Source organism: Neophocaena asiaeorientalis, unplaced genomic scaffold, assembly GCF_003031525.2.
Source record: "Neophocaena asiaeorientalis asiaeorientalis breed wild unplaced genomic scaffold, Neophocaena_asiaeorientalis_V1.1 scaffold40, whole genome shotgun sequence".
Lineage (NCBI taxonomy): Eukaryota > Metazoa > Chordata > Mammalia > Artiodactyla > Phocoenidae > Neophocaena > Neophocaena asiaeorientalis.
In genome coordinates this window covers 15,815,594-15,825,225 of record NW_020185335.1, presented here as the reverse complement: position 1 = coordinate 15,825,225, position 9,632 = coordinate 15,815,594, and the positions used below count along the sequence as shown (strand labels likewise).

The 9,632-nt window shown below is 62.0% G+C and overlaps 1 protein-coding gene across 6 annotated transcripts in view; it reads left to right on the top strand.

Moving 5' to 3' along the window:
• Positions 1 to 125: 125 nt before the first annotated feature.
• The window catches only part of VPS9D1 (VPS9 domain containing 1), an 11,867-nt gene continuing 2,360 nt past the window's right edge, over positions 126 to 9,632 (top strand). For 2 of the 6 annotated variants that reach the window (XM_024735491.1, XM_024735493.1), the window contains exons 1-13: positions 126 to 245; positions 1,525 to 1,600; positions 2,996 to 3,088; positions 3,541 to 3,703; positions 5,019 to 5,130; positions 5,205 to 5,267; positions 5,647 to 5,699; positions 5,803 to 5,890; positions 6,002 to 6,087; positions 6,503 to 7,011; positions 8,086 to 8,215; positions 8,404 to 8,612; positions 8,884 to 8,968. In XM_024735491.1, coding sequence (XP_024591259.1) covers positions 147 to 245; positions 1,525 to 1,600; positions 2,996 to 3,088; positions 3,541 to 3,703; positions 5,019 to 5,130; positions 5,205 to 5,267; positions 5,647 to 5,699; positions 5,803 to 5,890; positions 6,002 to 6,087; positions 6,503 to 7,011; positions 8,086 to 8,215; positions 8,404 to 8,612; positions 8,884 to 8,968 — 1,766 coding nt within the window. In that variant the 5' untranslated portion in view covers positions 126 to 146. Of the gene's footprint in view, positions 246 to 1,523; positions 1,601 to 2,730; positions 2,873 to 2,995; positions 3,089 to 3,540; positions 3,704 to 5,018; positions 5,131 to 5,204; positions 5,268 to 5,646; positions 5,700 to 5,802; positions 5,891 to 6,001; positions 6,088 to 6,502; positions 7,012 to 8,085; positions 8,216 to 8,403; positions 8,613 to 8,883; positions 8,969 to 9,632 lie in introns of those variants that run through there. The other 4 variants (XM_024735492.1, XM_024735495.1, XM_024735494.1 and 1 more) reach the window with 4 other exon arrangements.

Below are 9,632 nucleotides of genomic sequence, written 5' to 3'. Positions count from 1 at the left end.
CAGGGCTGCCGGAAGTGGCCTCACGTCGGTACCGCCTTTTCCGGCGGTCCGGGGCTCGGGCGGCACCCGCGCCCGCGCACGCCGCGTTCCGGTATCCGGGCCGCCCGCCCCGCCCCTCGGCCGCCACGGCCTACCCCGCCGGCGCCATGGCCGCTGCGGTCGGGGACGGCGCGGTGAAACCGCTTCAATGCGCCATGAAGCTGGCCAACGGGGCCATCGAGCTGGACACCGGCAACCGGACCCGGGTGAGGCGGGCGGGGGCGAGGCGGGGGCGGTAGCCGACCCGCGGCAGCCCGGTGGGCGTGGGCGAGGGCGGGGCTGCGGCGTGGGCGCCTCCAGGCCTCTCCGAAGGCTCCGGGGCGCGGGCTCGGGCTTCGGCCGTGACCTTGGACAGCTCCCGTGGGTTCCAGCCCTCAGTTTTCCCGTCTGTTCATTAAGTCGGGAATATGAGAAGAGGTGTTTTCATTTGTGAAGGGGACTCAGGAGGGTCCGTGAAGCAGCCCTCCAAAGTGTATCTGGCAGACAATCCCGTGTGTTTGTATAGTTTGGGGGCGGGCCCTGTAGCTTTAGTCAGATTCCCGAAGGGGACGGTATCCATAAGAGGTTAGCTGCGGCTTTCCAGTCGCCTTCAACGCTTGTTTGGAAGGAAATGCCGGCGGGGGAGGGGTGTGGCTTGTCTCCTAGAACGAGTGTTAATCCTAAGGGTGGCGACCGCCTGGAAAAGCCGGCTGAGTCACACCGGGCCGCCCAAGGAGGGGAGGAGGCCGCGGGTGCCTCCGAAAGGCATTCCGGTCTTCCATCCGCTGCCTTCCCCAAGTCGGGATCCTAGGGCCAGCAAATGCCCCCACAAGTCAGAAATCCTTCCCGGAACCCATTTTATCCTTATCTGAGGTGTAGACTTAAAGGTGGGTAATTTGAGAACTGGGATGCAGCAAAACAAACAAAAAGCAAAGCACCATGCTATGGTTCCAAACGCCCTGAGCTCTATCAGGGAGCCCTGAACAGGGCGGCAGGGTCACCCTCTTGAAAATACTGACATTCTAGTGTCAGACTGCTGCGTGCCCAGGGAATACTTACTCTGGGGTTCGGGAAAGGATCTCCCAGAATCCGAGTCAGAAAGGCATTCTGAGATTTACAACACACTCCCTGATTCACCTTCCAAGAAATATTTTTCTAAAGCCACTGAGTGAATGGCCCCTGAGTTACACAGGAAGAGAACTTGTTGCATAGAGTGGAAAATGGCAGCACCTGCCAAGGCTCCTTACCCTGGCCCACTGACAGAACCTCCATTCCTTCCTGTACTGGAGAGAAAGGCAGTGATGCCAGCTTCAAGTCTAGAGAAGAGGGGTACTCTCCATGCCCCAGCAGAGCAGTTACCAGTGAACTGGCTCGGCCACTGCAGGTGTATCTCACAGATAAGCAGGCACCACTCTTGCTGTGTTTCCACAAGGGCACCGAGCAGGCATGATGGAATTATGCGCCTCTACTGGCCTGACCGCTGCCATTTCTCTTCCCTGGGCACAGGAGGCATATACAGAATACCTGAGGAGCGTCCACTACATCTCCCAGGTGCTGCTAGAAGAAGTGGAGACTTCCAAAGGTACAGCTCCTCCCAGGCCGGGCAGACCGTGGACAGCTTAGCCTTTGATGGGTCCCAGGGCCCCAGGCCTGGGGGTGTCCTGTGTCTTGCCTGCCGGGCTGTTAGTGGAAGGTGGACGGCTGAGCGCTCAGTAAGCATGAGCGCAGCGGGGAGCAGGAAGGGCCGGCTGCCGTGACTGAGGGGATGGAGATGGGCTGGGACGTGACCAAAGACTGGACGCTGAACCTCAGTCCAGGGACGAGTGAGCTGCACGATGGTTGAGGGCTGGGGGCAGCATCCCAGCAGAGGGCGCTGCAAAGGCCCTGAGGCGAGAGGGTGCCAGACACAAGAAGGGTAGGCAGGCTGGAGAGGGGAAGGTGCAGTTGGGGCCGGCCGGCCCTTGGGATGGGCCTGGGGTTGTTCTGCCACGAGGCGAAGCTCGTGGAGGCTTTGTGGGGAGAGGCCGGCATGGGAGCAGATCCTCCAGGAGGCTCCCACAGTGAGGACAGCAGTGGTGGGACTGCTTGGAGGTGGAAGGAGTGAAGGGCTTGGGGCATGTTCTCTAAAGATGGGCCTCACCAGACATTCTGAGCGGACAGTGAGCTGCCCAGAGTTGCGGGGGAGGGCCAGGGAGCACAGGAGGCAGTGCGGGAGGTGGCAGGAGCAGACATGAGGGAGGAATTGAGGTCTCTGTCAGGAGCACATTCTGCTCGAGGTGTCCAGCAGCCCGACAGCAGTCAGGGAGAGGTGGGAGTCTCCACCCTGGGGAGCTAGGGAGCTCAGCAGAGCTCTGGGCACTGGGAGGAGGGCACGGTGGGAGCAGCCGCGAGGGGTCGTCCTAGAGGAGAGACCTGTGAGGTCAGGGAGCCCTCAGAGAAGGGCAGGACTGAGTGGGTGAGGGCCACTGCAATGGGAGCAACGTGGCTGAACGAGGGTGTGGTGAGGGTCTGGCCGTCACGGGAGCGGGGGTGGATCAGGTCTGGTGAGGTCCAGGGGAGAGTGTCAAGGTGGCAGCTCCTACACCGTGAGTTTGCTGATAGGAGCGATTCCCAGAGGGAGTGCGGAACAGAAGTCCTCTAGCTGCACCAGGGGTGAGCTTGGACACAGCCAGGGGGCGGGAGATGGGTTTTGAAACTCTTTCTGTGAAACAGCCGTGCTGACTGCAGGGCCCACCTGGAGGAGGGGCTGTGAGTAAAGTGAAGCCGTCAGTGAGGAGAAAAGGCCCAGTTAGTTACAGAGAAGGCTCTGATGGTCCAGGCGAGAGGACAGGACAGCCACACACAGGGCCAGGAGGTAAACCCAGGGCAGATGGTCAGAGATGAGGAGGAAGTGGGCTCTCCTTTGTTTCTATCCCAGCAAGAATCTGACTAGTGATAGAGGTGATGGTGACCACCCTTCTTGTCGCTTGCTCCCCAGAAGCTGGGGAAACTGTGACCCCTGACACCTCGAAGATGCTGAAGCTGGCTGAGCAGTGTCTGGAGAGGGCCCAGTCGACAGCTGCCAAACTTGGTGGGTGTCCGGCAGAAAGCTTTCTTAGGACATCCCCACCCCCCAAGTCTGCATGTCCTTTTTTTTTTTTAATTAATTAATTTTTTGGCCGCGTTGGGTCTTCATTGCAGTGCACACGCTTTCTCTAGTTGCAGTGGGTGGGGGCTACTCTTTGTTGCAGTGCGCGGACTTCGCATTGCAGTGGCTTCTCTTTGTTGCGGAGCACAGACTCTAGGCACACAGGCTCAGTAGTTGTGGCTCGCGGGCCTTAGAGCGCAGGCTCAGTAGTTGTGGCACATGGGTTTAGTTGCTCCACAGCACATGGGATCTTCCCGGACCAGGGCTCAAACCCGTGTCCCCTGCATTGGCAGGCGGATTCTTAACCACTGAGCCACCAGGGAAGTCCCAAGTCTGCATCTCCTTTGTGGAATGTCAGGCCCCTGTGCAGACCCTTGGCTACGTATGTCTTACAGGGAAAACATGCCTGAGGCCAGCCATGCCTGTGGCTGCCCCCGTCCCCTCTCCTACCAGCCGACACCGCCGGGTGTACTCAGATGAGGGAGGGAAGCTCTCTCCATTTCTGCCGCCTGAGATCTTCCAGAAGCTTCAGGCTGTAGAGTCACAAAGCTCTAAGAAGTAAGATGGGTCAGAACAGAAGGTGGGCTAAGCCTGGGTTTTGAGGCAAAGTGAGCTAACCATGGTGGATTTAGTCAAAAGGGATCCCAGAATGGAAATACCTGGTGCCTGGCAGAAACAAATGCAAATTGTCTCTGGAGCAAAGCACCTTCAACTTTCATAAAATGAGTGGTACATAGTCAAAGATAACCAAGCACAGAAAGAATCAAGAAACTGTAAACGAGAGGTAGCAGAAACAGACTTGTAAAGTCTTCAGATAGAGTTATGGGACACGGATTGTAATACAATCACGCTTTCTGTATTTAGAGAAATAAAAAGCAAGTTTGAAAATACCTGCAGGGAACAAGAAGCTATAAAATCTGACTTATTATAGGGGCCAAATAGAATTTATAATAGGGGTCAAATAAGAACCAAGTAGAAACAAAAATACTGAAATTATTTTTAAACACTAATCAGAAACGACAACAAATTATATCCTCCTGTAAACATACACACATGCACACAAAAAGAAGGGGACAAGTTTAAAACAGCAGAGTAGACCCAGCTGAAGACAGAATTAGAGAATTAGATAAAAGGTTAAAAGATACCCTGAATGGCGCACACACACAAAAAGACATGGAAGGTCTAAGGGGTTATTGGAATTCCAAAGAAAGATGAGAAAGAAAATGCGAGAGGAGCGTTACTTGAGGAGATGAAAGCAATTTTCTAGAACTGGTGAAAGACACTGAGACACAGATGCCAGAATCCCAGCAGGATAAGCAAGAGGATGGGCTCTTCCTGCTGCTGCTGCTGCCAGGCCTTGAGCCACAGCTACACCCTGTCTCTCCAAGTGCAGTTCTGGGGCAGGGCCAGGCACCAGACTTCCATCTCAGTATCGTCTTGTGTCCCCACGACTTACCTCCTCCCACCCATGAAAGCAGGAAGACGTGGGACCATAAGTTTTGATGGTGAGGGGGCTGTCGGTGGCTGTTACCAAGTAGCTGCGAAACACCCCCCACCCCTACCCCTCTTTCATGGGTTGCAAACTAATCTAGCTGTTTGGCTCACATGGTGGTGCCTTCACAGAGTTTCATGCTGTTAATAAACACATGTGACTGGTGTGCATAAAGGTCTGGAATCCAGGCAGTAGGGCCATGTTTCAGGGAGGCAGGTGTCTCCCGCCCACCCCAGACCTCCTCCCTCCTTTACATTCCTGCCTGCCCCCATCACCACCTCCTCACCTTCCGGTCTCAGGGCAGGGCCAGGAAGGGACCTCAGGTGACCAGAGCGTTCCTGGGCTTCCTGGAGCCTGGACAGCAGCTTGTCACCATTCCAGGGAGCTGACACCCCTGGAGGAGGCCTCCCTGCAGAATCAGAAGCTGAAGGCTGCCTATGAGGCCCGGATGGCCCGTCTGGACCCCAGCCAGGCCGTGCAGAAGACATCCCTGGTGAGCGGAGTCCAGGAGGGTCTGGACTGAGGGCCGCGGGGGCAGTAGGCCTTACTCCATCCTTCCCGTCCTAGACCCTGTCCCTGCAGCGACACATGATGGAGAACCTGGTGATCGCTAAAGCCCGGGAGAAGACAGTATCCTTTCCGTCCATCCTTAGTGTGCAGAGGCTTCAGCTGAGGGAGGGGACAGGGAAGTAAAGATGCCAGCGTTCAGGTGTGGAAACAGAGTTCCTCCAGTTTCGGAGACACTTGTCCTCAGTGGGTGGTTCCTGCCCAGCCCCGCTTCCTCTCGCCTCCCGGCCTTTGCACAGGCCACCCTGCCCCTCCCAGCACCCACAGACTCCTCTCCACCCCTCAGGTCGACTAGGACTTGCCTTCCCTCCCCGAGCGGGCCTGTCCTCTGGCCCAGCCCCTCCTCCCACCCATCCCAACGGGCCCCGTGTCCGGCAGGGCGCTGGGACGCCGGGGGGTTCGTGCACGCCGCGTCAGGAGGGCCTTGACTCTGCCGCCCCAGCTGCAGAGGAAGATGGAGGAGCGCCGGCTGCGGCTCCAGGAGGCCGCCAACAGGTGCGCCTCCGCCTTCGGTCCCGGGACTACTGGGGGGGCCAGGTGGGGACTCCCGTGCCCGCCTGTCCAGCCCTGAGGCCCTCAGACCTGTCCTTTCTCCCAGGAGGTTCTGCAGCCAGGTTGCCCTGAGCCCCGAGGACCGGGAGCAGCGGGCCCTCTACGCCGCCATCCTCGAGTACGAGCAGGACCACGTGAGTGCGCGGGGCTGGGAGTCCGCAGGGAGGCCTGGGCCCCTGGGCGCGGCCTTGGCTTGGGAGGAGGGGCTTCCCGCGGGCTCTCCCCCAGGGTCTCCTGTCCTGCAGGACTGGCCAAAGCGCTGGAAGGCCAAGCTCAAGAGGAGTCCGGGGGACCTGTCCCTGGTGACCAGCCTGGTCTCCCACCTGCTCAGGTACCGGCCGTCGGCCCCTCCCCCGGCTGCAGGCTGACGGCGGAGGAAAGGATTAAGAAGGAGAGAGGAGCGAGGCAGTCTGGGGTGACCGCACGGGCAGCAGGCCACGCTGGCTCTCTCGGAGGCCCCCGCCTGTGATCCCGGGGTCTGCTGTCCGCGGATGGCCTTTCACGGGCCTCCTGGCTTCTGAGAGGGGCGGGACAGGCCTTACCAGCAACATTCAGCCGCGAGGACTAGTCCATGCGTCCCTTCTCTGAAATCCCTCACGGCGGGGCCATGTGGCCGTTGGGTGGGGGTCGGGTGAGGGCCTCGCAGGGCTGGCGGGCCTTCTCAGCCCCCGGGTCACCCAGCGAGGGGACTGCAGCCCCAGCCCGACGGGGCTGCCTTCACACACTGCCTCTCCCCCTACTCACAGCGTCCCCGACCACCCCATCTCGCAGCTCCTGAAGAAGCTCCAGTGCGCCGTGTACCGGGCGCTGTACCCCATCGTGAGCAGGGGCGCTGCCTCGGCCCTGGGCTGCCGTTCCCTGCCCCCCGACGCCGACGGGCTGCTGGCTCCTGGAAGCCGGCGGCTCCGGCCCTCTCAGAGCCTCTACTGCATGCCCTCCCCCCCGGAGCCCAGCCCAGCCCAAAGGCCCACAGACGGCGCCTCCGCCAGCGCCCCCATCCCCCCACCCCACCCCGGCAACCCGGACAGAGGGGCAGACGGCAGCCCCGCGGGGCCTCCCTCACCCCTGGCGGACACTTCATCCGACCTGCCGGGCAACGACAGCTCCTTCGGGGACCTGGAACAGTTCTTGGCTACTCCTGAGAGGAGGGGCCGGGGCCCTGGGGGGCAGCCTGAGCCCCAGCCCCCAGGGGTGAGGAAGGGGCCGTTGCTGGAGCAGCTGAAGGGCACCGTGCAGGACATACACGATGCCATCGGTGAGGTCCGCGCCACAGGCCGGGTGGGTGGTGGGGGAACTGCGCTGTCCGAAGCCCACATCCTCGGAAAGCTTGTCAGAGGCCTGGGATGGGCCCGGTCCGGTGGAGCCTTCCTGTGGGTGGCATCCAGGCCGGCCCTGGTCTGCAGAGCCCTCCCCTGGGGCCACGTGTCCAGTTCAGCAGAGAGGCACACACCCTGCCCAGAGAGCAGCTGGGGCTGACAGTGGCCAGGGTCTCCCTCCATCCCTGGCTGTCTCCTCACGGGGCCACATAGGAAGGACAGCCGGGTCCATTTCAGTCTTGTGTTTGGGGGAGGGTCTGCCGTCAGGGCCTCTGGCTGCCAGGTGGTCCTAGCTGCCCCATTAGGTCCGACCCCCACCCTTCCAAACCCAGGGTTCTAGGTCTGTGCGGCCTGGTGGCGGCTCATCTTAGGTTTTTCCATTTTGAGAAGCGTGTGTGTGTTCCATAAGGAGCCCAGGGTGGCAGGGGACTTCACATCCCTTCCAAGGAGGAAGGCTGTGAGGGTTTCCTGAGAACCAGCGAGAGGCCCAGCAGTCAGGGGCCTGTGTTGTCTGGGAGACTCTGGGTGAGCACCCCTTCCTCCCCGGTGGGGGGCGGGTTCCTTCATCTCCCTGGGCCTCAGATTTCTTGTCTTCAGATATGCTTCTGACGGTCCTCTGGGTGCCCCAGTTTGGGGTACAGACCCTTTTCAGAAAGAAGCTGTCTATGCCCTCCCTTCCAGGCTTGTCTCCTTGGCCCCCTGGCGGAGCTGCATATGACCCTGTGACCCCCTAGGGATGAGGGCCCTGACTCCCTGCACCGACCTGGGCCGTAGCGTTTAGAAGTGGGGGGAGGCAGGGCCAGGCAGAGCCCCTCCTGCTGAGCCGGGAAGCTACCTGTGGCTCTGCCCATCCCAAGCCTGGCTCTGGGGCAGCGGGGAGGGGCAGGCAGGTGGGGACCCTACCTGGGCACCCCAGGTTGGCTGCGGGTGGGAGAGGCCTCCAGGGGCCGCCAGCGGGGCTAGAGGTCCCAGCTGTCCCCACAGTGCCTCTGTACCGGCTCTGCTCCCGGCAGACAGGCTGCTCTCGCTGACCCTCCTGGCTTTTGAAGGCCTGAACACGGCCGCCTCCAAAGACCGCTGCTTGGCCTGCATCGAGGAGCCCTTCTTCTCCCCGCTGTGGCCCCTGCTGCTGGCCGTGTACAGGTACGGCCCCGCCACGTGTGCGTCCCTGAGCTGCCTTCTTCCCACGCCTCCTCAGGTGTTGCGCGTGTGCAGGCGGTGCCACGCGCACCCTCCCACGGCTCGGGGCGTGGCCAGCTTTCCCCAGCCCCGCCCCTGTCCCCTCCCGGGCGGGGCCCTGGGCCGCTGAGCCTGGCCCCTCTCTGCCCCAGGAGCGTTCACCGCCTGCGGGAGGCCGCCCTGAGCAGGAGCATGGAGCTGTACGGGAACGCGCCCCCGGCGGCCGTCGGCGTCCCCACCAAGCTCCTCCCCCGGGACCCCGAGGCCACAGCGGGCGGCGCCTACCCGTATTGTGCTGCCGCCCAGGAGTTGGGGCTGCTGGTCCTGGAGAGCTGCCCCCAGAAGAAGCTGGAGTGCATTGGTGAGGGGGGACGGTTTGGTTGGGAGGAAAGGGAGAAGGGAGTCAGATGAGACAGAGTCGAGTCCCGTCCCGGAGGGCGACTGGAGTCTGCGCCTTCAGCCCTCAGCGGCAGGCCCTTCTCCAGTCCGGGGGGTGTGTGTCCCGTGGGACATGAGTGGTGGTGGTCCAGGCTCTGCCCAGACCTGCACGCGATGGGGGTGGGGCGGCGCCCGGGGCCGTACCGGGACGAGGTCCCCAGCCCCTCACCCGAAGCCTGGCTTCTGCGACGCAGTGCGGGCCCTGCGGGTCACCTGTGCCTGCGCGGAGGACTACTCCCGGGCTCGCGAGGCTGCGCCCCAGCCGGGCATCGCCGCCATGTGAGTCCCAGGAGGCCGCGGCCTGTGGTGGGGACTGGGCGGGAGGGGCTGCCTTCAGAGGCCAGGGGAGCGGGAACCCTGCCACCCAGGCCCCGGCCCCGGCGCCTCGGGTTCCCGCCCGGCGCCTGGCCCTGCTTCTCCTTGAGGAGAGTGCGGCCCATTTCCACCAAAGACCCCGGGCTCCAGCCCTGCTGACGACGCGGTCCGGCCCCTCGCTAACCCGGTGGCGTGTGCCCCCATCAGGTGCATGCTTGGGGAAGCCGCCCCGGTCCTGTCCTGGGGAAGAGCCCGTCCCCTGTGCCGAGCCCCAGCCTGGGGTTCCTGCACTGCCCCTGCCCCAGCCTCCTGAGGTGGGCAGGGGTCTTCCCCACCTGGGTTCTGCCTTATCTCACCTGCACCAGCCTGTAGCCAGCAGCCTGCCCTGGCCCTGGCGCCCACCTGGGGCTGGCGACCCTCACCCTGTGCCAGAGACTGGGGTCACCCTGAAAGCACGTGTCCTTGCAGCCAGCTGGGTGGGCTGCGGGGTCAGGCCGGGGGACCCACCTGGCTCTCACCGGCCACCATCACTATTGTACCATCTGGTCTCCGAAAAAGTTGCAGCAGGTGAAAGGGCCCCAGAACTGAAAGCATTTCCGAGTCCCAGCTGCAACCCCATGCTAGCGCT